The sequence below is a fragment of the Canis lupus genome, chromosome 23 (genome assembly GCF_003254725.2).
Source record: "Canis lupus dingo isolate Sandy chromosome 23, ASM325472v2, whole genome shotgun sequence".
Classification (NCBI taxonomy): Eukaryota; Metazoa; Chordata; class Mammalia; order Carnivora; family Canidae; genus Canis; species Canis lupus.
In genome coordinates, this window is record NC_064265.1 from 36,656,445 (window position 1) to 36,680,825 (window position 24,381).

Here is a 24,381-nt window from a genome sequence, read left to right on the forward strand (position 1 = left end):
GGGAAAGAACATCAGAGAACCAGTTGACCAAAGAGTGAGCTAGGGGACATATAGGCCCCTGTGAGTTGAGACAAAGAGTGGGTGCTGGACCGCACCATGCAAGATAGGATCAAAAAATGCACACATAACACAGTCTGGGAGCACTAGGGATATAAAACCCAGGAAGGAATAAAGCACAAATGAGGCAAGGGAAGAGAATATATTTTTAGCTGAAGTCAACCACTTGACATCTGACTGTATGTCACACAATACTAAGAAGTCATCAAACATGCCAATCGAACTGGCTAAGAGCTTCATGCGTATTGCAAAATTTTCCAGGAATTCAGAAAAGGGAGACTGTGTCGTGTGGCAAGAGTCTATGAAACTAATTCGTATAGCAAGCCACTGATTCAGAGATTGCACAGGAATCATCAGCCACTGAACACAGCCGCCCTCTCATGCGGCTCAGTGCCCCAGCCGGACACCACAGCCAGCCTCTGGATATTCTGGAACATAGGCTAGATGCTGCTCATGAGTTAAGGGAGTCCTGTGACATCCTCACTATGAACTTCACCATGACTCTTCCCTTAGAGGCCCTCAGAGACCACATTGAGATCCCTGTCACCCCAGCCTGCAGTGGGAACCCGCCCCCACCTCTACAAGGCCAGCTAGAACCACTACTGTGCGGTTGTGTACCCCCTGGGGGGGAAACAGTCCCGCCAAAATAAAAAGTAATTTTATAAAGAATTAAGATGACCTCTTTGAATCAGTTACAATAGGCTAAGTTGTGCTACAGTGACAATCAGGCCCCAATTTTCAGGAACATAAAATAATCTTCAGTTGATATTCACTGCAGATCTTTTCTGTTTTTTCCTGACTCTGGGACCCAAGCAGGCAGAGCAGCCACATTGCTTCATACTGAGAAAAAGGAAAAAAAAAGTCTGATGAATGAATGGTGCATGAGCCCCTACAGCTTTCACCTACAAGTGACACCCATCCTTTTTACTCACATTTTATTCACCAAAGCAATTCATATGTCCACACCTAACTCCAAGAAGGCAGGGAAGTAAAAATCTACATTGTGTCTGGAAGAAAAACTGAAAATATTTTATGAACAACACTGATGAACACCATGGTCTATTCACTTAGGCAACAGATATCTGACTGTCCTTCCCACGGGGGGGGGGGGGGGGGGACAATCACAACCATCTTGACTAAATGAGGCAACCCAAAATTCCACCTGACTCTAAGCTCAACGTCCAGATTCTCTGAGTGATTCCTGGCGACCTCTTCATCAAGCTAAGAGGCATAGGTGGCTCTCTTTCAGGACCAGCTGTGGCCCCACTTGATCTGGAGACCTATACACTAAAAGGAAGAAATACGCTGCCACCACAACTCCTATACACGCCCATGATGCAAAAGTGGAATAAGGAAAATAACCAAAAAACATTTCCACTAAGCAAGAGGAAGAATTAGAGAAACACCGCAGTCTTTGGTCACTAGCAATTCTGAAATCCCTCTGGGCTGATGCTTTAAGGGCCCCTAACTCTAAAGCGGAGAGTGTTTTTTGTGGCTCCTGACTCCATTTTCTGGGAGTCTTTCCTTCTTGATATTCTCCTAGGCTACATATAAGACAGCATCATTGCTCCATAAATAACAGCACTAATATTATATCTGATAATGATTTATTTAAAAGCTATTTCACAAAACGCTTTTCAAACCAAAGCATATGTTCCTTTTAAAAGAATGTGGGAGAAAGTGCCTAGGAGGTGTTCACCGCCGAGTGTTTCTGCCCTCTTCCCAGAGGGATGCTGGAAGGTGCGGTCATAGGACTTGCTTTGGCCAATTAAATGGGAGTGGAAGTGCCTGATGTCATTTTCTGGATGAAACTTCAAGAGACAGTGATGCAAGGAGGCCCTTTATGTGCCTGGGTATTTACAATCCTGTGAGAAAGAGCTAGGAGTCCCAACTTGTAGATAAAGAAACCGAGGCTTTCTGAGGTAATGTAGCTGACCCTAGGTCACCCCGCCCAACCTGCCTGACCCCAGGTCTTCAGAGCCTGTTTTCTTCTCATTGTGGCTTCTTTCTCCATTGCTAGTTGATCATCCTGTTGATGTGATGATGTGTTTGGGAAAATGCTGGAGCTGATGTGTAAACTCTGCAACCCCTTTACCTTCTGACACATCTGTCAACTCTGGAATCAAAAACCCACAGCAACCCTGCATCCCAGTTGCTCATCCCTTGTTATATTTTCTCTCAAGCGACCCTCCAAAGAGCAAGGAAGAAGAGTTTAGGCTTTAGAGTCAGGAAATTTTGAGTGTGAGTCCAATCCCCACCCTGCCACTTGCTGGCTGTATGGTCCCAGCAGAACCTGTAACTTCCCTGAGCAACTATTTTCTCAGCTATAAAACTAGGCTAACACCTCCCTTGTCATTATAAGGTACAGGTGATAGGTACATGGAGTGTGCTCAGCATGCTTCAGTTGAATAAAGGCCTAAATTTGAAAACATCTACCGGTCTCCGCCTCCATCCCTTCTCCATTCCTTGCACCTAGACCCTACGCGGCAGACAGTCTGCAGGACCTTTGGTATGCCCTGGCTTTTGCCATTCCAGCCTCCCCGTGGCTCCTTGTGGGCACCAACTCTCCCCCCCGCCCCACCCTAGGAGGAGCCATCCCACACAGACCCTGATCTCTCAGGTCCATCTACACGTCAGAAGGAAGGTCAGTGAAGCAAGAGAAGAGCCAATGAGAAGACAAGTGTTGGAACACAGCCTTTGTGGTGTGGGCAAGAACCTGATCACGCGGTCTGTCAGGCCTTGGAGATGTAGGCATCTGCCCTGAGAGGAAAGATAATATATTGGTAAATTTTCAGCGTAGGAGAAAATTCTTCAAAATCTTCAAACTTGGGCCTTCTCGGAGGGCTAAGAGTTCACCAGGAAGACAGAGAAGGCAACAACAGCATATGCCGTTGCAGAGAAGTTTCACACAGGTGTGCTCAGAGCACCCGGTCGCTTGGGGGTTCGGGGGCCAAGACGAGTGCAGGAGAGCCTGGGAAGAGGAGTTGCGACCAGACCACAGGACACCCGACCATCTCGTGCAGGAGCTTGGATTCGCATCAATACCTGCATCCTCCTTGGAGTCATGCTTTGCCTTGGAAGAAGACATCAAAAGACCTTTCAAAAGGACACAGTGCTGTGAAACCAAGAGCCTATGATGCACCCCCTTACTTGGCATATTTCTAACTTTCTGAAGTCCACTTATATGCATATTATAAGCCTGCTGGGTGAGCCTCTAATTGCCTCTGGGCTGGCGATTGTAGGGAGCTCTTTAGGTGCTTCTGAGGTTGGCAAGGAAACCAGCTCCCATTTGTGAATTTTCCAATTGGGGTTTAACAATGGGGATAGAAAATAATTTGATAGCAGCTGCTTGTTGGATGCTCCCGGGAACAGGCTCCAGCACTGTTGCTGGGCAGTGCTCCACAGCCCCAATTAGCCTACTGTGTCCTGTTAGTGAATTTGAAAGCCAAAGTAATCAGTGGAACTTCATTTTCATTGGTATTTTTTCCAGTAATTAAGAAAAAAAAGAGACTTCATTTACACTTAAGAAATGTTGCCAGCACAGCCCCGAGCATGTATCTTAATTGTAGAGAAAGGCTTTTGCAGCGAGGATGGACCTGGCATCACAAAAGAGTCCTCTTCCCCTCCTTGCCTCCACCTCTGTGTCACAGTGTTCTCAGGATGCACTCAGACCCCCTCCGGGCCCAGCTCCGTCTGTGCCAAGGCAGAAATTGCTACCTTTAGACCAATTCCAGGTGCCTTGTCTCTCTTGGGGTCACACCATGGGAGAAGATCGTTTAAAAGACTAATTAATTTGCCCTTTTCCTTAGATTTCCTCCTCATCCATTTCTAACAACAAAAATTCAAGTTCTACTGATCTATAATAAAAGTTGTATTCTCACACCTGCTTCACCCCTGGACCTTTAAACTGGGCCCACCCACTCAGGGACTGGAACCCAGGCGTCCCTGGCTGTCAGCAAGTCAGGAAGGCTGCTGATGGTGTCAGACCAGGGCCTGAGGTTTCAGGGAGATGCCCCAGCAGGTGGAAGTCTGGGCCGCCTCCACCCAACACCACAAACAGATCTGCTCTGGGTCACCTAGTTTGTGTGGCATCTGCAAGGGTTCTTTCAAGGAAGCAGCTAAGCAGATCTCAGAAGCATGTCTCTCCGCACGCCCTCAAGAAGCCACCCCTTGCTCCCTCCCTGATCCTCCTCTACTCTTGGCAGATCTCATCGCAGGCTTCCCTCCTTGTCACTTGTCCCCAGCAACCACCACATCCCTACTGCTGCCAGGAACTCTCCCCCAATACTCTGGACCTTGGCCTTCCTAGAGCGTCCAGCTTTGCCTGCTCCTAACTATGATACTATCCAGGTCTGAGATGAGGAGACTTTTCTACCCTAGCTCCTGATCTTGCTGAGTCCTACTGCCTACTTAACAAATAAACCCACAGGAGGTAGAGAAAGAGGTGGTTCTAAAAATTAGAACTTCTTGTTAAGGGACAGATATAGAACTCCTATTGTGGCTTTGGGGAGGAGCCAAGGCAAAGAACAGGAGAGGTCAATAGTGGGATTAAAAGGCAGACATAACCCTGAGAGTTTCAATAATCAATAGCATGTCACCTTCAGACAGAGCAGAATTGGAGCCACACGTGGTCCTGAGATCTGGTGCACATTTCCAGGTCATCTTGTTGCCAGACACTAAAATTAGCACAGGGACTTGGAGTACATGCCTTCACTTAATAAGCTTGGTCTAATTTAGTACAAATTCTCTTAATAAAGTCTGTGTTGAAATTATTCTGCATCCCTAGGGTCTCTGCTGCTGGAAGAAAGCAGCATGTGCTAACATAGCCTGCCTTATATTCAGGTGGGCATTTCCCAGGGAGGGCTTCGCGAAGCTCCAGTTCCAAAGGATGCCCCTGGCACAAGGAGACCATGGTCAAGGGTGGGAAACTGCATAAATTCTCCCCACACCACCACGTTCAAGAGTCACAATGCTCGTTAGCTTATTAAGAGCTTTCAAAAGCTCACCAATAAAATAATCCGTTTGATATGACTTAACCCATATTTCTCAATCTTAACTCACTACAGAACTCACTCTTTGTGAAATAGTGTCCTTGGAACACTCTTCGGGAAACATCTCATTGGAGTTACCAATGCAGGTCTCCATCCCCTGCTAGGCTATCAGTTTACAGAGGCAAGGACTGTCTGCTCTCCCAGATTCTGCTCTCTTCACCTTCCCCCCTATTCCAGTAGGTCAAGAGAGAAGGTCAGTAGCTGATGTTTGTTGGATTACATCCCATTTTTGAAGCTGTTTTGACAAAGGTGTGTTGTTCGTGGTCCGACACACGGGGATGACTAACAAGGTGTCTCCTAGTATTAACTGTATCAAAAAATCAAGACAAGACTGCTCTAGGCCCTGGAGCTAATTGGATGTGAGGGCATATTAATTTAAAGGAGACATAGATGAAATCTGCTTTAAAATTCATGTCTGGAAACACGGTATAACTGAGTTGTATTCTAACTTTGTATCTTATTCCAAAGATTATACCAATTAGAAAAGTTGACAAGGATCTTGGAGTAAAAACAGTATTGTTTCACCTTCCCTGAGAGATACACCAGAGGGGAGGAGGAGAAAAGGCCACAGAAGTGAAAAACAGACAAAACTCACATCATGTAATTTCATATTTGAGTTCCTTGGTTCGTGCTGCCCATACAACGAGCTTGCCAAAAGGCTTCCCCTTTTGCAACCCTATTGCCTGGATAAGAAAGGGATCCTCACTTTGCAGATGAGGAAACTGAGAGGAGAGAGGGGTTTGGATTTGTACCAAGGTGTCTGCCACTGGAACTGTCACCCTTATTTGCATTGCTACACCACCTCTGCTTCTAAGGACGTGTATAGTCAGATGGCATTTCATATCCAAGTATGAAAGACCAGAGGATTCTGAAGTCTGGAGTCAGATCACTTGAGCAAACTCCCAGGGCATTCTTCCCACAGATTGGACAAAGTCAAACTGAGGCCTAACTACAGACCCATCATGGTTCAGTGTAGGGAGGGTTGAGTTTGGAGCTGTAAGAAGAAAATTTGAGATCCTTGCTCTGCTGCTCTGGGTCTTTGAAAAGTGTCCTGCCTCTGTAGTCCTCAGTTCTTCACCTGGAGAATGAAGGAGATCTCCTGGATGGTATGTGAGGGTCCTTCCAATTCCATGAATTCAGGTCCCCAACCCCACAGAGATGATTTGGGGGAGTCATAGGTTTTGCTGACTTAGAACATGCCATATATTAAATGTCTACTAGAAAGGCTGAGAGATGGCTACACAGACACGGAAAGGGCTGAGAAAGCCTGCTGAGAACGGTCATGGCCAGCTGCAACTGCAGATCATCCGTCTCCACAAGTCACCTGCAGCCCACAGCTGCAGCCCCCTGGGCTGTGTGGACAGTACTGAAGCTACAGCTTCTGGGGGTCTATTACACACTCCACTTAGTCTTTGCGTTCCGTCGGTGTCTCCATCGTTGAAATGAGGAAATGAGGGAAAGCAAGATTTCAGACCGTCTCACCATTTGCATTGCTCAAAATTGATACCCAACCATCCATGAAATTGTGTTCATTGAGGAGCATCCCCGTCAACAAGCCATGCACAGAGCAGCATCCGACTCGGGCAAGAGGGAAGGCGGTGTCCATCCTGCACACGCTTTGCAAATGGAGGAGACGGCACCTTCACACAGCTCTGATCTTCTACTTAGAGGGAAAGGGTTCAAAAGCTATTGAGGTGAGTGGGTCCCACCTCTCAGTAGAAAGAAAGCTGAAGGGTAAGTCAGTCCCAGTGCAAACTCTGGCTCAGAATAACTGCTGTCGAAGCCCCTCCGTGTCCACAGAACCCCAGTGTAATTGGACATTCTCCCCCGGCACTGTGACAGTCCCAGCCTGTCCCCATCTTTAGGAAGCAGCCCGATTATTACACCCTCCAAGAACCCTCTTTGAGCCTCCACACCCCCCCCCCCCCCGCCCACCACCACCACATCCATCATGCTGCATGCAAGTCAAAGCCTTGCCAGCAAGCGAGACCTGAGTCTGAATCTGATTCACTAATTCCTGGCTGCGTTGCTGTGAATAAGTGACCAAACTTTGGAAACATTGTCTGGGAAAGGAATTAGAAGTTTAGCAGGTAGGAATCTGAATTCACAAAGAAAAACTATTGTTTCCACATCCATCTTCGTTTCATTCCGAACCACTATTCCATCTGAGCGGGGGAGATTTAACCTTGGCAAATGTGAAACTGTTCCATTTCCTCGGCCAGCCGATTGCAAGGAAATGTATGTGGGGCTGCGGTGCCAGGGACAGAGGGGACCCCAGTCATCTTCCCGGGCAGATGTGCTCTGAGATGGTGCTCACCTCTTCGGTCCTGTCACTAACGGTCTTTCGGGGCTGGCAGCTCTCGGTATTTCTTCACCTTACTTAGGGGCACAAAAATATCCTCACTGCTTCTCAGGTTCTGTCTGTCAGACCATCTGCAGTCCATCTGCCTATCTGTCCAGATGCGACAAACCAGCATTGCCTCCAGCATCATGCTCCCCAGCCAAGGCTCAGCCCAGGTGGCGGGCTTCAGGTGCCTCACTCTGCACCCCTGTGCCTTACCCCCTCCACATCCTCCCTGCTAGCCCCCACCTCCCAGTCGGGGGTGACATTTTCTTGTCTGCGGGAAGCCAGATTTTTCTTCTTCTACTTTTCCCCAAATGTGGATCCATACCCAGATCTTCCCCAGCCTCCGAAGGGTTTAGGCTTCTGGAAGCAAAAGAAACTCAGCTTTAAGCTCCATCTGCTCATCTCCTTGTCACAACCCTCCCTGTGGCAATGAGCACAAGCCAGATATGTGTCTAAATGGAGGGTAAGATGAGAGAAATACTTGGGAAAAATCAAAAGAATAGAGGCTAAGGTCTCAAACATACTATCCTGCCACTTAAGTATTAACTAAAATAGCACATGAAAGAACTTGCCATATTTTAAGGGCCTAACAGATGATGGCCATTATTTTTTCCCTCTGATCCGTTGGACACCACATCTGTATCATTTCTTTGGATATCAATCATGCCCTGCCTTAGACCGTCTATTATACTGGCAATTTACTCATGTTTTTATTTCCCCAGTGTCTATACTTTATTCTCCCAACTAAGTAGAAGTTCTTAAAGAGAATGAACTACATCTTATAATTAACTCAATCTAACAGAAGGCTAGGCATTCAGCAAACACTTTAAAAATGTGTGCAGAGCTAGCCTCAGGAACCCAAAATCACATTCGCAAACATGTAGAGAAAGTTCTTTGTATAGGAAATCAGGTTATGTTGTTTTTTCTTAAAGTAATTCATGACCATGTTTGGGTCTAAATGTTAACAGAGGAGCCATGTGGTTTACTAAGATATTAAAAAGAAAGAGGCTTTCAGTGTATCTATTATTTTTTAAATCCTGCATCACAGCCACTCCTGAGTGCAAATAGATTTCAAATTTTATACCGGCCTCCTATTGCAAAGTGCTAATTGAATCAATTTCCTGGAGCTGCATCACTAATAAACAGAGTGCACCACAGATCTGGGATTCTTGCATCAAAAATACTAAACTTGAATGTTTTGTGGAGAAAAAAATGGTGTGTAGGAAAATGCCTTAGCGCCCAAGAAAGTCGCAAAGTCGCGGAGCTGCAGAGGGAGCCCTTGAGGGGGTCTAGATAACAGACCACAGAGGGCTCGCTCCCAGCCTCACTCTGGATGGGCCTGGCCAGTACACCGGGATGCTCCAGCTGGCCCCATGCATGGCCGAATGTACGCACACCGGAGGGGCACACACTTCACCCCTTCCTACTTGTGTGGCCTTAGGCCGCTTACTACTGAGAGATCTGAGTTGGCATAACTGTAACTACAGAATGAGTACCTCCCTCCCAAGAGTTTGGTGAAGGTTCAGTAAGATGATGATGTATGGTGAGGACTGCACACCGTGTTGGAGACATAGTTCAATTCATACACAGAAAATGATTGTTGCTGTATCTGCTGCTCTCTGGGGACACAGGGTGGACAAAGCAGAGAGGAGACAACCATCCGAGTGCCCTGGGGAGTGGCAGCTCTGCCATTTGTACCCATGCTCACACCTTTCTTTGTGCAGATCAATGGGAGTGCCCGTCTGTGAGGGCAGGAACATGTCAATGGCACTGAGGAGCACTTTACCCAAGGGGGCTTTGAGGGCCAAGATCAGGAGGTCCCCGATGGGTTCCCCCACCACTCTCAAGTCATTGCCATGTCATGGCATTCCCCAAAGACACATCTGTTTAAAGTTCCCTGTGGACTGAGTACTTTGATAGAACCTTCTCCTTTCATTTCCAAAGTGAAAATGTTTTTGATGGCAGGTAAGAACAACATGAGTCAAAATGGCTTAAAGGTGGGTGATTGGCTCCGCCAGCTGAGGATGCCCTGTGGTAGAGTGGTGAGGAGGTCTACTTGGGCCTCTACTAGGACTGTCCCAGCTCTGCCTGCCTTCATGCATCACCTTTGTTGTCCTTGGCCTGCTTACAAGGTGGCGGCAGCAGCCCTAAGCCTTCCTTCTTCACACCACCATCTCCAGGGTAGAGAGCAGGAGTAGGTTCCAGAAACTTTCTGGATAGAAAAGGGAAGCTCAAAAAAAAAAAAAAAAAAAAAAAGGGAAGCTCTTTTCCCAAAGGCTGCCAATTAATTCCTCCTCTCCTCTCATTGGCCTGAATTTGGTCTTGATTACTCCTGGGCCAGCCTCTGTGGCTTAGTGGACGCAGGTACCGATCGGCTTCATCGGATGCCAACACCTGACTGAGCCACTGGAGCAAGGGGAAGAGGAAAACCTGAGTAGCCGTGACTAAATAGAATCCATCCCTGGAATTCAAGTCAACTCCCCCGAACCTCTGGGCTGCCGCTGCAAGAGGGCAGAGGGGAGATGGATGTTGGAGAGACTCCACAATGTCCACTACTCTGCTGGCATTAATCCGCCACCTCTTTCAGTTCAAGAAACAGTTATGAAATGTCCGCTGTGTGCCAGGCAGGGTGCAGGATGCCGGGACCACACGGGGCACCTGTGCTGTTGAAAGGAATAAATGAGCCAACTTACGCAAAGTGCCTGTTGCAACCCTCGGCCCTTAATACCTGCTCAGTATCATCTTCATTAAAATGAATAATGCATGAGTGCTCCCTGCCATCCAGGAGACTTAAACAAATACATTCTAGCAGTGTGCAAAGGCTAGCAAGAGTAAGCCGGTGGGTGGCGTGAAGGAGAGAGATCGCACAGCAGTGTGCAGAAGGCCCAGCCTAAGAAGCTTAGAGCCAGGGATTCCTGACCTTGACTTCACATTCAGCGCACCTGAGGAGCTTCTGAAGCTCTTCACCCCAACTCAGCCTATAATCTCTCAAGGTGGGACCCAGCACCAGAATCAACTTGATTTTTTAAAGATCCTCAGATGATTAAAATGTGCAGGCAAGGTTGAGAACCACAGTGATAGGCTATTGAGGACATAAACCCCACACATGTAAGCCATTAGCAACGTGGGGTTTTGAGGGTGTGGTCGGATGAAGTCAGTGCTCCAAGGCTCAGGAGAGGACGTGGTGGGCAGGGGGGCTCTGGCCAGGGAGGGGGGAAAGTAGACCGGGTGACCCATGAGAGGCTTCTGTGTGCAAGCCGGGGACAGAGAGCTTACGGGGCCTTGAAGGACCATGGCGTTTGCCTAACCTAAGCCATTTGGAGGTGGTATCTAAGCGTGAAGAGGAACAGGTGTGAGCAAGGTGTGCATGCCAACACAGGGTATTGGTGTGGACTCAATCACCAGAGAAAAACCACACCACAATTTCAACGGATAAGTATAAAGAATTATTAACCATAATAGAGAATTGGAATCACAAGGATTCGCTACTGAGAAGTAGAACTCTCTAGAATATGGGAACGCAGGTATTAGGAGCATCTACTACCCCAGGGCTGAATTAGAGTGACCGGGGAGAGCCCTCTGCCCCCTCCAGCTGAGGTCCAGGCTCTGCTGGCACAGAGAAGTCACTGTGGGGGTCACTCTAGTAGAAATGGTCAGAAATTGGCCCTCCGGCGTGCTGTCTCACTGCAGCACACTTCGCTAGGGATGCATTTCAGGAGACCCAGGGACCAAAACCCAGAATTGTCCCCTGCAAGCCAGCAGAGGCTGTTTACCAAACCTTCCCAGGGAATTAGCAAAACTGGAATTCGACCCACATCCCGCTACCTACGTCCTGCTACATCTCTGAACAGACAGAAGTGCGAGATCAAGGCTAGTGTCGGTGTAGGCTGCTCAGAGAGAAGGGGCCCGTGTTCCGTGAAGGCTGTGGGGAAGGCCTCCTAGAAGAGGTGAGGGTTCAAACGGACCTTGGGGGAGCTTTTACTTTAGAGACGTGGAGAAAACCAGGGAGGGAGGAGGAGGAGAGGCCTTGACATGAGCAGCACTGAACAGGTTTCATGTGAAGAGCAGGCCGGCGCTCAGATAGGCCTTGGCTCAGCCCATAGAGAGAACAGTGGAAACCAAGAAGTAGGCGAGGAGAAGAGAGGCAGAGGCAGAACAGAATCCGGGAACTTGAATTTAAGTGGGTACGAAATCAATTCATTGCAAGAGAGCCAGGCCTGTGGATGGAGGGCTCGGGGACTCCTCGGCGGCCTGCCAACCCCTCCGTGGAATGTCGGGAGGCGAGCGCCGGCTTTGGAGTCAGACAGACCGGGACCAGAGGACCAGCTCCAGCGTCGGCTGTGCATCCTGGGGCCAGTCCCTCAGCCTTTCTGAGCCTCAGGGGTCTGCAGGTGTGAGCGGGAAATAAGGACCCCTTCTTTGCAGGCTTGCTCAGATGGGGGCCCTAGCTGAGAGCCGGGCGCACAGCAGGCCTCCTGTCAGTGGCAGCCTCCCTCTCCTTCCCGTTCTTTCTCTCTAGGTCCTTTCTTCTAAAGCAGGTCATGCCTCTGAAAGCAACTGCTTCAAGTTGAAGAATTCCAGCTTTTCTAAGTCGGGTGCAGCTGGGGGGCACCGATGATATCCTCCTGTTGGAGTACGGCCGCTGAGCTTACTGCTCTGGAGGAGAGGCTCAGGTTGCGGGGACACAGCCACAGTGTGTCCTTGGTCCCCCAGCCAGATCGTGGGTGTTCCATACCCAGCCTCCACAGGGCAAATGACCCAGTGCTGCTTTCACTTCTAGGAGGAGAAGTCACCAAACCACGGTTTGCTCAGTTCTTCCACGGCAGCCTGGCCAGTCTCACCATCCGCCCCGGCAAAATGGAGAGTCAGAAGGTGATCTCCTGCCTGCAGGCCTGCAAGGAAGGACTGGATATCAATTCCCTGGAAAGCCTCGGCCAAGGCATAAAGGTAAGGAAGGAGCCAGTGTCGCCACCAGTAAGACATTGACTCGTGGGGCGGAGGCTGCCCAGGGCCAGCGCACTCTGGGAAACGGAGTCCCCACCTGTCGAGTTGCACAGAGATGGTGCGGCGGGGGGTGAGGGGCCGTGACTGCCGTGGTGGACTTCTGCTGTGTCGTGAGATTCCCTAGATGAAGCCCTTGTGCATCATCAGTTCATTACACAAAAGCAGACACGTGTCCCCTGTCTACCAGAAGGGGATGGTTGTATTTCGGCTGTTCTGGGTTGGTTGGTTGCTTTGTTGTTTGTTTGCCAAAGGAACAGGAGCAGCATGTGAGAAGAGATTTCAAAAAAATATTTAAAAATAGAATGAAAAGTTTGGCCATGTTAAATATAAATTAGGAAGGAAGGTCAGCCCAGGGGGGCTGGAATTAGCAGATATGGAGGTTGCTGGGTCTCATGTCGTGAAATTGAAGCGCAGGTTGGGCTTCGAGCAATCTCTGGCAGAGGGAATGTGAGCAGATTCATGCAAAATAAAAACATTCATGTGATCCGAAAGAATCAAAGCTGTGTTCTGAAAAAGGTACCTCCTGAGGGGCAGGACATGCGTAGCTAAACGTCCTCAGTGAGCACCCGGCCCGGTCACCTCACCCCCACCCGGCAGGGAGCCTGCTGGCCTCACCTGGACCCTGCGCGCTCCTGCCAGCAGGGAGCCTCTGGGAACCTGAGCAAAGAGCTGGTTAAATATCACTGCACCCCGGCTCGGTCCTAATGGACCCCCGAGAGAGTAGACAGGCCACCCTCGGCCTCCTGGAGCACAGGCCAGCCCCACGAGCCAACCCCCTCCCCACAGCCTGGAGGTTTCCTTTATGGGCCATTTCTCAAGGCTGGTGTGACCAGAGCAGAGGCTGCCCACTTCACCCCTCACCTACCGTCTCCTCCGTGCCTCCTACCCTGGGCCTACCCTGCCTACCCCTACCCCAGGGTATAGGGAGTCCCCCCTCCCAAAGACAGCACCTTTATTTTTGCTGCCAGGGGAGCCTATGAGGCTCTGACATGGGGAGCCATGGAGGGGCTGGTGATCTGAGCACATCATGTTTTTCTTTAAGCCGCAGTCACTTCAGCAAACATGCCATGGACACCCGGGTATTGGTTCTGGGCTAGATGGAGGGAGACCCAAAGCTGAACATTCCCAGCCTTTTATCTTCAGGGAAGTCAGTGGCCCAAGCTGATGTTTGTAATCCAGGCTGGTAAGCTGCGATAACGATGAGCACGAGGCTCCCCCAAGTGCCAGACACAGCTCTAAATGCTTTGTGGGGGGATCCCTGGGTGGCGCAGTGGTTTGGCGCCTGCCTTTGGCCCAGGGCGTGATCCTGGAGACCCGGGATTGAATCCCACATCGGGCTCCTGGTGCATGGAGCCTGCTTCTCCCTCTGCCTATGTCTCTGCCTCTCTCTCTCTCACTGTGTGCCTATCATAAATAAATAAAATAAATTTAAAAAAATAAATAAATAAATAAATAAATGAATGAATGAATGAATGAATGCTTTGTGGGTACTAACTTAGTCAATACCAGAAGAACCCTATGACAAAGCTCCCATAAATGTTCCTATTTCACACATAAGGAATTGAGGACTTTAAGAGAATGGAAACTTGTCTGAGATCCCAGAACTGGTAATGAGCAGAGCCAGAACTTGAACCCCAGGAGGTCTTGCTCCAGAGTTCCAGAACCTGAGGAGCAGCAGTTGGAAAAGGCTCCTTGGAGGAGGTGGGGTCTGAGCAGCATGTTTCAGGATGAGGAGGAATCAAGCAGGAGAAAGGCAGGGGGAGGGGAGCTGGGTGGTCACTCTAGGCAGATCCGAGAGCATGGATGATGGCAGGGGGCTGGGGTGCCCCATAGCGTGCACTGGGATTCCAAGAAGGAGTTACATGCCCCAAATTGTTAAAGTGCCCAAATTGTAGGAATAAAGGTGGAAGTGTGGTCCCCTAAGCATAGGCTGTGTCATGGGGCCCGGTGAACTGTGTTCAGGTGTTTACATGTTTTCTCCGGTGGGCCCCAGGGGGCCACTGAAGGACTCCAGGTAGAGCAGCATGATCCAGCCAGGAGCATAGTTTAGGATGCTCACCTTGGAGGCTGGGTCAGAGGGGGAAGGTGGGAGGAGCGTACAGACAGGGCAAGGCAAGAATGGCCTTACAGAACCTTAAATAGGCACGAACAGGGGCACTCAATAGTTAATCACCTGTCATTGAAGGAGACCTGCAAGACTGCCTCATGTTGGAAAGGACGACTCCTCACCCCACCCCCCCACCCCCATCCCTGTCTACTTCATGGCACATTTGATATTGGTACCCTCGCATGCGGAGCCTGGGGTTTGATCCTCAACCAACTGTTGGAGTCATTCCCTTAGCATTTTGTCAGCCCAGTGATGCAGAAACCTGTCCTCCAACCCTCCCCCCCTCTAATTCTGGGTTTGCTCCCCGCCTCTGAGTGGATCTGCTCTGCTCCGGAGCATCCCATGAGATCACGGCTTCAGGATTCAAGCACTACAAAACAAACAATCCAAAGATACTGCACCAAAAAGCCCCACATTCTTAGAATTCTACATTAGGAGATGCACAATCTCTACGGAGCATCCAGAGCCTATGACGAGAGGGGGTTGTAAACTACGTGGCACACAAAGCCGTGGCAGGTGCAGAGGCTCTTCCAACTTTTCAGGATCCCACCTGTTGACTCCCAGTCACCGCAGAGGATCCTTCTCCATCCTTAGGCACAGCTGGCACGAACTAGCACCGCAGGAGAAGTTAATGATAAGACACAAGTCATCGTGTACCCACCGGGGGCTATTCGAAGTTCATTATCCCTACGCCTCACAACAGATTAAATGTTATGGCCCCATTTCAGAAATAAGGAGACAGGCTCAGGAACCTGCCCAAAATAAGTCCATGCTCTTTCCTCCACACCAGCAACTCAGATTATAAGGCGTTCTTGAAAATTATTCAGACTTCCTTCTCTCTTGCCCTAACTCCATTTCATATCCCTCACTCATTTCAGAATAATGACTGTTTTTCTCCTTTCTCCTGGTTCCAGGCCTCCCCACTCCTCCCTGGCTAGTCCAGAGGAAAGTGAGGGCCTCCTCTAATGAACAAGACTATCTATCTATCCATCTGCTCGCAGGGCCCAGTGCAGGTTCCTCTTTTCACTCGTCTTCCCCTGGATCATGCCTATTTCTGAATATTTGTCCAGCATGTCTGGGGTCATTAAATGGTTGGGGTGGTTACTGTCTTGTACCCGTACGAGATCCTGGGATACTATGGAATAACCACCTTCCTGAAGAATATCCTGTTCTGATTTTCCTAGCATAAGGCCTGCCAATTTGTTCTTTCATAGCCCAAGAACACCTCAGCATTTTTAGAAAAGCTTGAACTTAGGTGTATTTAATCCATACTATGTGTTATGGATCATAGGGATTTCAAAGATGAAAACACATGATACCTGTCCTCAAGTAGCTCAAGGCCTGGAAGTACTTAACATAAAGTACAGTAACTTAAAATGTTTAATAAAACAAGATAATCTAATAGAGAAAAGAACAAAGAACACAGAGGCAGGAACCCTTTATATGGGAGGAAGGCCAGGAGACTTTACCTAGAAGGCGACATTTGGGATGAAAGTTTTAAAGGTTGCATATTAGTTTCCTGAGGTTGCTTTATAATATACCACAAGCTGGTTGGCTTAAATATCGGAAATTTATGAAAGAAAGAGTAAGAGAGTAAGAAAAAAAAGTCCACAGTGTTGGAGGAGTGGGAAAGAGCCAGACCTCTGGGACAAGGCACTCCTTGGTTCAAACTATACTACAAATATTTACTAGCGGGGTGACCTTGGGCAAAGTAATTTAATTCTTAAGCCCCAATTCCCTCATGTATAAAGTGTATTTTGTTGTGATGCTGAGGGAATTGGATTTTATGTATATTTTATATATATCTACATTAGGTATCTACAGATGAAAAATATGTGTATAGAGATAGATGAGATGATAGATACAGGTATAAATTTCTAGGGATCACCTTTAGCAAACCTAATAGGTTCTCAACAAATCACAGTTCCCTTCTCCCGCTGGGCTGGTCTTGCACTTGGTATTACCACTGCCCCAGCTGCTTTTGAAAGGTAAATTTGGGTGACAGTTTTGGCAGAGGAGCCTCGAATATGGCAAGTCTTCCATCTGGCTCAAGCCAGAGGGGCTGGCAGGTGTCCAAGTGAATGGCAAGGTGCCTGGAGTACCATGGCCAGCCTTCCCTCGAGGAACAGCCCTGGGCTTGGGACAAGGATTTCACTGATATCCCAGCCTGGTAGGTGCTTGGTGACCCCGGCTGACCTGGGATAACTGACTATTCCCAAAGGCCATCTGTCTAGCAGCTTCTCAAAGAAAGGAATCACGGTGGCCACAACACAGCTTCCCAAAGGAGTATGAGTGCTGTCACCCTTTTCTGGGCCCCCAGGAAGCCATCTCTTGTCCCTGAGATAATGCTACTGCCACTGTGTCTGACACAGAGACCTACCTCAGACATGCCACAGGGCTGGGAACACCACAATTTAAAAAACGAAACAAAGAAACCTACTTTGGTGGAAGGTTTTATTGATCCTGCCAGAACTATATTGATGGCTAGGCCTGTACCCACCTTCATGCCCTGTGGCAGCCCTCATGATGCTCAGACGGCCAGACTAGGGTATTAACTGGAGATCCAACACATAGCCGATCCACCTTCTCCTTAGGGGGCTGCGGTGGGAATGCACCCTGTGCTGATTGCCATGATGCTGCCGATTCAACTCTCTGGAAGAACTGTTTGATTTTCTTATTTATTTAAATAATCTATACACCCAACACAGGACCCTAAGTCCCAACCCCCAGATCAGAGTGTCCTATGTTCTTCCAACTGAGCCAGCCAGGCATCCCATGATTTTCTTGTTTAGCCCTTGTGTGAAGGTTGGCTCAGCCTCCACTGCAGGGCCTATCATTTTGTCATGTTTCTCATGTGCTAGACCTGAGGGTAACCCTGGGAAAAAGTCCATAGACCCTGCCCTCAAGGTGCTCACAGTTGCCTGGGGGAGGCAGGCAGACAGCAACAGCACCATGACTCTGCTACAGCAGGAATGGTACACGGTGGTGCGAGGCCATAGGGAGGCAGAAAGACATGTGGGAACATAGGTGGTATTTCAGAAGAATGAACTTGAATCTGCTCAAATCTGAAATGGATGATTTGTGCAACACTCAGAACAGGGCACCTCTATGGCTGAGCCCACTCAGCTAGTGAGTCCTCCACAGCAATGGAGAAGCCAACTCAGAGAGTGACTGTGACATCACCTGCACATATATCCAGGGACTCCCAAACCCAAAAGAGGGATTGGTGCTTGTGAGCAGACCTTCCAGACCACAGAGACCCTGCTCGGGGCATTGAAAGACCAGCAGTGAAGGCAGCAGTACCTGTGTGGGCAGAGACTCCATTTAGAAATAATTACAACGCTAAGAATTATAATAAAATCTATCTTGGACTAAACACCCTGTAAGTACTAGATTCATTATATATGTTATCTCATTTAAGCCCCCAGACAGCTAGATATTAACATCCCCATTCTTTTTTTTTTTTTTTTTTTAAGATTTTATTCATGAGAGACACATAGAGAGGCAGAGACCCAGACAGAGGAGAAGCAGGCTCCATGCAGGGAGCCCAATATGAGACCTGATCCCCAGACCCCAGGATCATGCCCTAGGCCAAAGGCAGGTGCCAAACCGCTGAGCCACCCAGGGATCCCCTATCCCCATTATTTTCAATGAGGAAATAAAGTCCAGAAAGGGGAAGTAAATTGTCCAAAGTTGTATTTCATAGTCCGTCCTAGAACTGGGGTACTGCAATCCACGCAGCCCACGATCTTTCCAAGTTGCCACAGAGCCTTAGGTGAGAATCCTGCCTGGGAAGGGTGCAATTTTTCCAGATAGGCTAAAATATTGCAGTAACAAATAACACCAAGATCCCCATGGCTTAATGATTAAAAGTTTATTATTCTCTCATGTCAAACCAGGGAGGTGGAGTGGGGTTTCTGCCTGGAATGCCACAGCCACCAGAGGGGAGGAAGAAAAAGGCTGGAGCATCTGCAGGGTCCTTCATGGACTCAGCCCAGAAGCCCTGCCCCACTCCCTCTCATACCTCATTGGCCAGATGCAGTCACATGGCCCACCCATACATGGCAGGTGGCTGATGCCAAAGGTAGCCTCCAGGATGCTGAGGATGCAAAGAAGAGCAGGGTTTAGTGAGCACTGATAATAACTCCCACAGAGACTTAACTGAAAAGAGAGTGACTAAAAAAGTCTTTTTTGGGAACCCTGAGATGATACTGAGTACAATGTGGGCCAAGGGGGAACATTAACTCATTCATCTAATGGGATTACAGGGCACTAGGGCTACGTTCTGAGATTCAGAGATAAGAAGTGGCACCCCTGTCCTCGATGAACTCATGGTCCCTGTACTGTAATCATTATATTACCATTTCATAAGCACTATAGGAACCCAGTGGGGACCTAAATGAGGGAAGCTGGGGCGGCCTCAAGGAGGAGGTAACAGTAAAACAAATGATAGTTGAAGGAGACAAAGATTTAAGTTCTCAGTTGCCTAGGGGCCACATTACAGGGACCTTACATGGGTCATATCAACAGTGGTACTCATGGGACACCCAGTTCCTTTTAGAGTCCAGGCTCAGAACGGAGAGCTCTTAAAAAGACAACCAAGTCCTATCAGGGAAAAGTTAATATACTAGATTTTTCCTTCCACTCATAATAACATACTCCATCTCCTTCGTGGCAAGAGAAATGTAAATTAAAAATACACTAAGGTAGCATTTATCACCTATCAGACTAGCAAAAATCCCCAACTACAGCATATTCTTTTGAAGTTTTGAGAAAAGAAGCATTCCTATACACTGTGAGAGGGTGTGTATATTAATATATTCCCTACCAATGGGGAATCAGGCAACATTTGTCAAAATTTAAAGTGCGTATACTCTTGGACCTAACAATTTCACACAGAGGGATTTATCCAATAGATATATATTTGCACCCATGAAATGCACCAAGATTATTCATTGTGGCATTATTAGTAAAAGACTGGAAATAATCCAAGTGTCCATAAAAAATTGGTTAAATAAATTATTTACACAGCATATTATACATCTGTAAAAAGGAGGAAACTTATGATGTACTAATACAGAACAATCTCTAAGATATGAGCTAAGGAAAAAAAAAGCAAAGTACAATAAAGTACATGAAATACTACCATTGGTGGAAGAAAGAAAAAGGAACTCTATATTCATAAGACTGCTGAAGTATAACTTTCAGGATAGGCTAGGTGATGCTGCAGTAACAAGTGACTTAAACATCTCAGTGGATTACACACTTTTTTTTTTTTTTTTTTTTTTTACTGTTCACAACCAATGTCCATTGTAGATTGGCTTCAGCTCTGATCCACATACCACCCATACTGGGAGACCCAGGCTAATGGAACAGGCCCTAAGGGAACTTGGCAGGTTTCATGGCAGAGGGAAAGGGATATTGAAAAACATGCACTGGCTGTGAAATCTTCTTCATGATTGTGAACCAAATAATATTTCTGGCCACCTTTCATTAGCTGAGGAAGTCACATGACCACTACTGAGTGCAGCAGGGCAAAAGTGTATCTTGCAGGGAAGAGCTCCATGTGTCACATAGTCAAGCCCTATGGACAATAGGACAGGCATGTATAAGCCTCCCACTGGGAGGGGAAACAATTATAAACAGTAATGCAACCTGGAACTAAGAAATTAATACTCGTGGGATGAGATATTGGAAACTGGGTAGATAGGATGGGCACTTTCACTTTGTGTGTGTGTGTGTGTGTGTGTGTGTGTATAGTTATGTGAACATACTATGCATAAGAAGTGTTGCCAAGTAGCTATGTAAAAATATATCCAGATCAGGGGTGCCTGCCTTGCTCATTTGGAAGAGAACATGACTGTTGACTCAGTTGGGGTGTAATTTCGAGTCCCATATTGAGTATAAAGATAATTTTATATATATATGTCCAGATTTTTTTTTCCTGTGGCATGAACTCCAGATACATCATCTGAATGCACTGATAAGCTCCTGACATCTTACTGATAATAAATCCTGCTCAGAAGCATGTGAGGATCAGCAAGTCCAACCAGTACCATGGCAGTGCTCCATGCTCCACACTCCACGCAAGGAAGAGTAACTGCCAGGGCTTTGCAGGGAGAAGCAGGAGTCTGTATCTGGTTTATCCAATTTGAGGACTCAAGTGACTTGGTGGGGAGCATCACAGCCCCCAGACCTTCACCAAGTGTAGGATATTAGGGTCTCTGGGTGGAATGAATAGATAATGGACCTGGGACAGCTGACAGGGGTGTATACAGAAAATGAGCACAACTCATGGGTAAGCAGAGTAAAGCAACAGGGAAGCAAAATAAGGAGTGAGATCTGAGAGAGGAGGGCCGTTAACTGAACGATGAGCTTTAAGGTTGGAAGCCAAGAAGACAGCATGGATCAGGAAAGAGAGCACAGGGTGAACTGAGGAAAGTTCAAGGCCAAAGACAAGACCAGTGAAAGGAGCCAAAGCCCAAGTGTCTAGGCAGCCAGCTGAGGGGGCAGGCTGTCCAAGGGCTGAAAGACTCGTCAGGACCCCACAGCGGCACAGAGCAGGGGCCACCCTGCCAAGGGCTGGACCACAAGAGCCCTGTGACAGGGATTCAGAATCCCATCCTGCATTTATAACCCCCAAGGATCTTACAGGGAAGACCTGGAAGCCCCCCAGGGGTAGCAGGAATTGCTTAAGGGGCTAAAATAGTCATCTGTGCGCATGGCTGCTGCACTGGCCTACACTCTGGAGACACTGGGCCTTCGTGGCCTGTCCATGGAGATGGTGGGCTTTGTTGTTGATCATGCCCCCCCATGACACCCCCTTTCTTCCTCCAGTACCACTTCAACCCCTCGCAGTCCATCCTGGTGATGGAAGGTGACGACATTGGGAACATCAACCGCGCCCTCCAGAAGGTGTCCTACATCAACTCCAGGCAGTTCCCGACGGCGGGCGTGCGGCGCCTGAGAGTCTCTTCCAAAGTCCAGTGAGTAGACACACTCGGGTCTGCCAGGGGCCCAGCGAAGCGGCAGAGAGGGCCCCTGGGGAATGTTCCCTGGCAAAACAGAACTCATCTTTCTTCAGCTATTCGCAGTTTCTCTGCCATCCCTAGGAGGGTGCCCCAATGGATCTGTGTTGTCTTCTTTAATGTGCTGTTGCTTTGCCAACACATATCGAGCTTTCTCTATTTAATTCAGAATGTGATGTACCGCTTCCTGTAAATTCTCAGCTCAGTTTTAAGTGGTCTGATTTAAGGTTACAGTAACTGGTACATAGTAGGTGTACCTTGACAAATGTTTATTAAATTGGATTAAATCAACCAACCCAGCTTTGCAGAGCAACTAAATACCACAGGTATGCAAGAAAAGAGGGTGTGGCTCTTGTCCCAAGGGATCAGAGTTCAGTAACAGAGATGAGACCATTTATTAGTGAAGCCTGTGGATTCTGCCCTTCTTGGTCTGCCAAGTCATTTCTCAGCCACAGCCACTGCCTGGTAGGGCAGCAAGGACAGGACCCCAGAAAAACTCCAGGGAGGGGGAGATACCTAGCCCCTGGAACAAGGAAACTGAACCCAGAAGAACAGGAACAAGGCTGGGAAAGATGGGTCTGCTGACTGCCACGTTACTGGGGCCAGAGACAGGTGCCCGGCTAAACCCCACAGGCAGCAATTAGATTCAACAGTTCTAGTGACAGAGGAGGTGCTCCCACCTTCACGCTAAGGGCACCCTTGGAGGCCTGGGATAGGGAGCAAGCACCTCCAGGTCAGCTCCACACTGCAGTCAAGTAGGGGGACCAGGCTACCGTAAACTGACAAGGGGCAGGGTGCCCTCTGGGGTTGGTACAGCAAAGGCCAGACAAAACCGGGAGCACACCACTGCTCCCACACCTCGCCCACCTCCAAGAAGATGGAGTGTGCTTCCCTCAGGAACTTTCCCAAGGGATACAAGTTGACAAATGCCACCCACTGGAGTCCACCCAGCCTACCCAGAGCATCCATCTGGGCCCCGGGGGCTCTTGCAACCTAGGTCTTTGGCCTAGAGAAGCCGCGGAGAGTGCCAGTGACTCACATGCCTGATGGAATCTGATGAGGGTGTCAGATCTGCCAACATTTACTGAGCTCCAACCACGATGCAGGCTCTGGGGTCGGCTTCTTTGCTATATGTCATCACATTTGATCCTTACTACTCTAAGATAATTATCATCAACCACATTGTATAGATGGAGAAACCGGTTCACAGGAGTCACACCTTGCCCAGGGTCACCCAAGCCCATTATGCCAGAGCCAGGCCATGGACCTTATCTGACTTGCCAGGCATTGCTCATGGGGTCACATCATCCCACCTTCCAGGTATTTCTGTGGCAATGTATCAGGAGAAGAGAGTGTGATCAGTAGCACTCAGCACATCTGCAACAGGGGCACGGTGGGATCTCCTTGTAGAGAGACAACAGATACAAGCGCAGGAGAGTTCGGCCCTGGGGTCTCGGCGAGGTGCCCGTCACCAGCCAGTTAGGCAGCAATTTGCTTACCAAATCCTAATGCACATACCAAGCAGTTGCTAATTAATATTGCTGCTGATTACTTTGTTAAAGGATAATTAAAGGCTTAACAGTTACTTGTTGCTTGTATAGAAGATTCCCATTTCTCCCAGAAGCCAATCTTCTTTAAGTCCCTAGATTGTTATTAGTTCTGACTATAATGTGGCTTTAAATCTGAATGTCTGTTGACACCCTCAGAGTCTCTGAGGTACCTGGCAAGGACTAGAGGGGGTTGTGTGTATCCTTGTCCATGGCCGCGTGAAGGATGCTTTTGTCGCTCACTCTTCAGCGCTGTGACCACAGCTGTTTTCCCAGGTGCTTTGGAGAAGATGTGTGCATCAGCGTCCCCGACGTGGATGCCTATGTGATGGTGCTGCAGGCCATCGAGCCCCAGATCAGCCTCCGTGGCACAGACCGCCTCTGGAGACCTGCTGCCCAGTTTGAAAGTGCCCGAGGGGTGACCCTCTTTCCCGACCTCAAGATTGTGAGCACCTTCGCCAAAGCCGAGGCCCTAGGTGACCTGAAGACCACAGGTACGGATGCGTACTAGGTTGTGGGGTGGGATCGGTTCGCCCAGCCATGTCACGTGCCGCTTCAGGACAGTGGCGCTGCTCACCACGGCAGGGAATTTCTAATAGCAAAGCAAACAAAGCTGCAAGCAACACAAATAACAGGAGGGAAACGAACCATTTGGCAAATAATTGGTCCACCTGCGTACGTGAGGTGATGTTGGAGGGAGAGTATTTATGTCAAATGGTAAATGAAAGAAAGCAAGATGCAAATTACAGAGGGCCCACCCACACACACACACACAGGAAAATGTCAAGAAGAAAACACACCTATCGCTAGCAGTGCCGTTCTCTGAGACACAGAAGAGCCAGTTTGTCTCTGCTCTCCTTCACTTTGCTGCAAATGCAAAATGTTCAATAGTAAACATGTATTATTTTGATAATTGGAAGAACAGCTAAAGAGGCACAAGGAAAAAATTCTAGCTGCACCTTAATATACACCCAGTAAAAGTCAGGTGATCCAGCAGCATTAGTCTCAGCTCTCAGGAAACTTTGCAACACATCTATCCTTGGGAGGGCCACCCGACGGAGGTGGAGTAGTTGAGATGATCTGCTGGGAGAGACAGTTGCATGGAAAGCTACGGTGCTCTCAGCTGTCGGAGAGGGAGGGGTGACGGGAAGGAAGAAAGGGAAACCCAGGACTCAGATCTACAGGGGAAATACTCATTTAACCGTCCTCTGCAGCCTCCTCCAGGAGCAGACTTCCAGCT

General features: G+C 48.4%; 1 protein-coding gene across 2 annotated transcripts in view; it reads left to right on the forward strand.

The window, feature by feature from the left end:
* CLSTN2 (calsyntenin 2) overlaps positions 1-24,381 on the forward strand; it is a 623,447-nt gene that overhangs the window by 568,630 nt on the left and 30,436 nt on the right. For both annotated transcript variants that reach the window (XM_049099645.1, XM_035704913.2), the window contains exons 10-12: positions 12,236-12,402; positions 21,404-21,552; positions 23,418-23,635. In XM_049099645.1, coding sequence (XP_048955602.1) covers positions 12,236-12,402; positions 21,404-21,552; positions 23,418-23,635 — 534 coding nt within the window. The remainder of the gene's footprint in view (positions 1-12,235; positions 12,403-21,403; positions 21,553-23,417; positions 23,636-24,381) is intronic.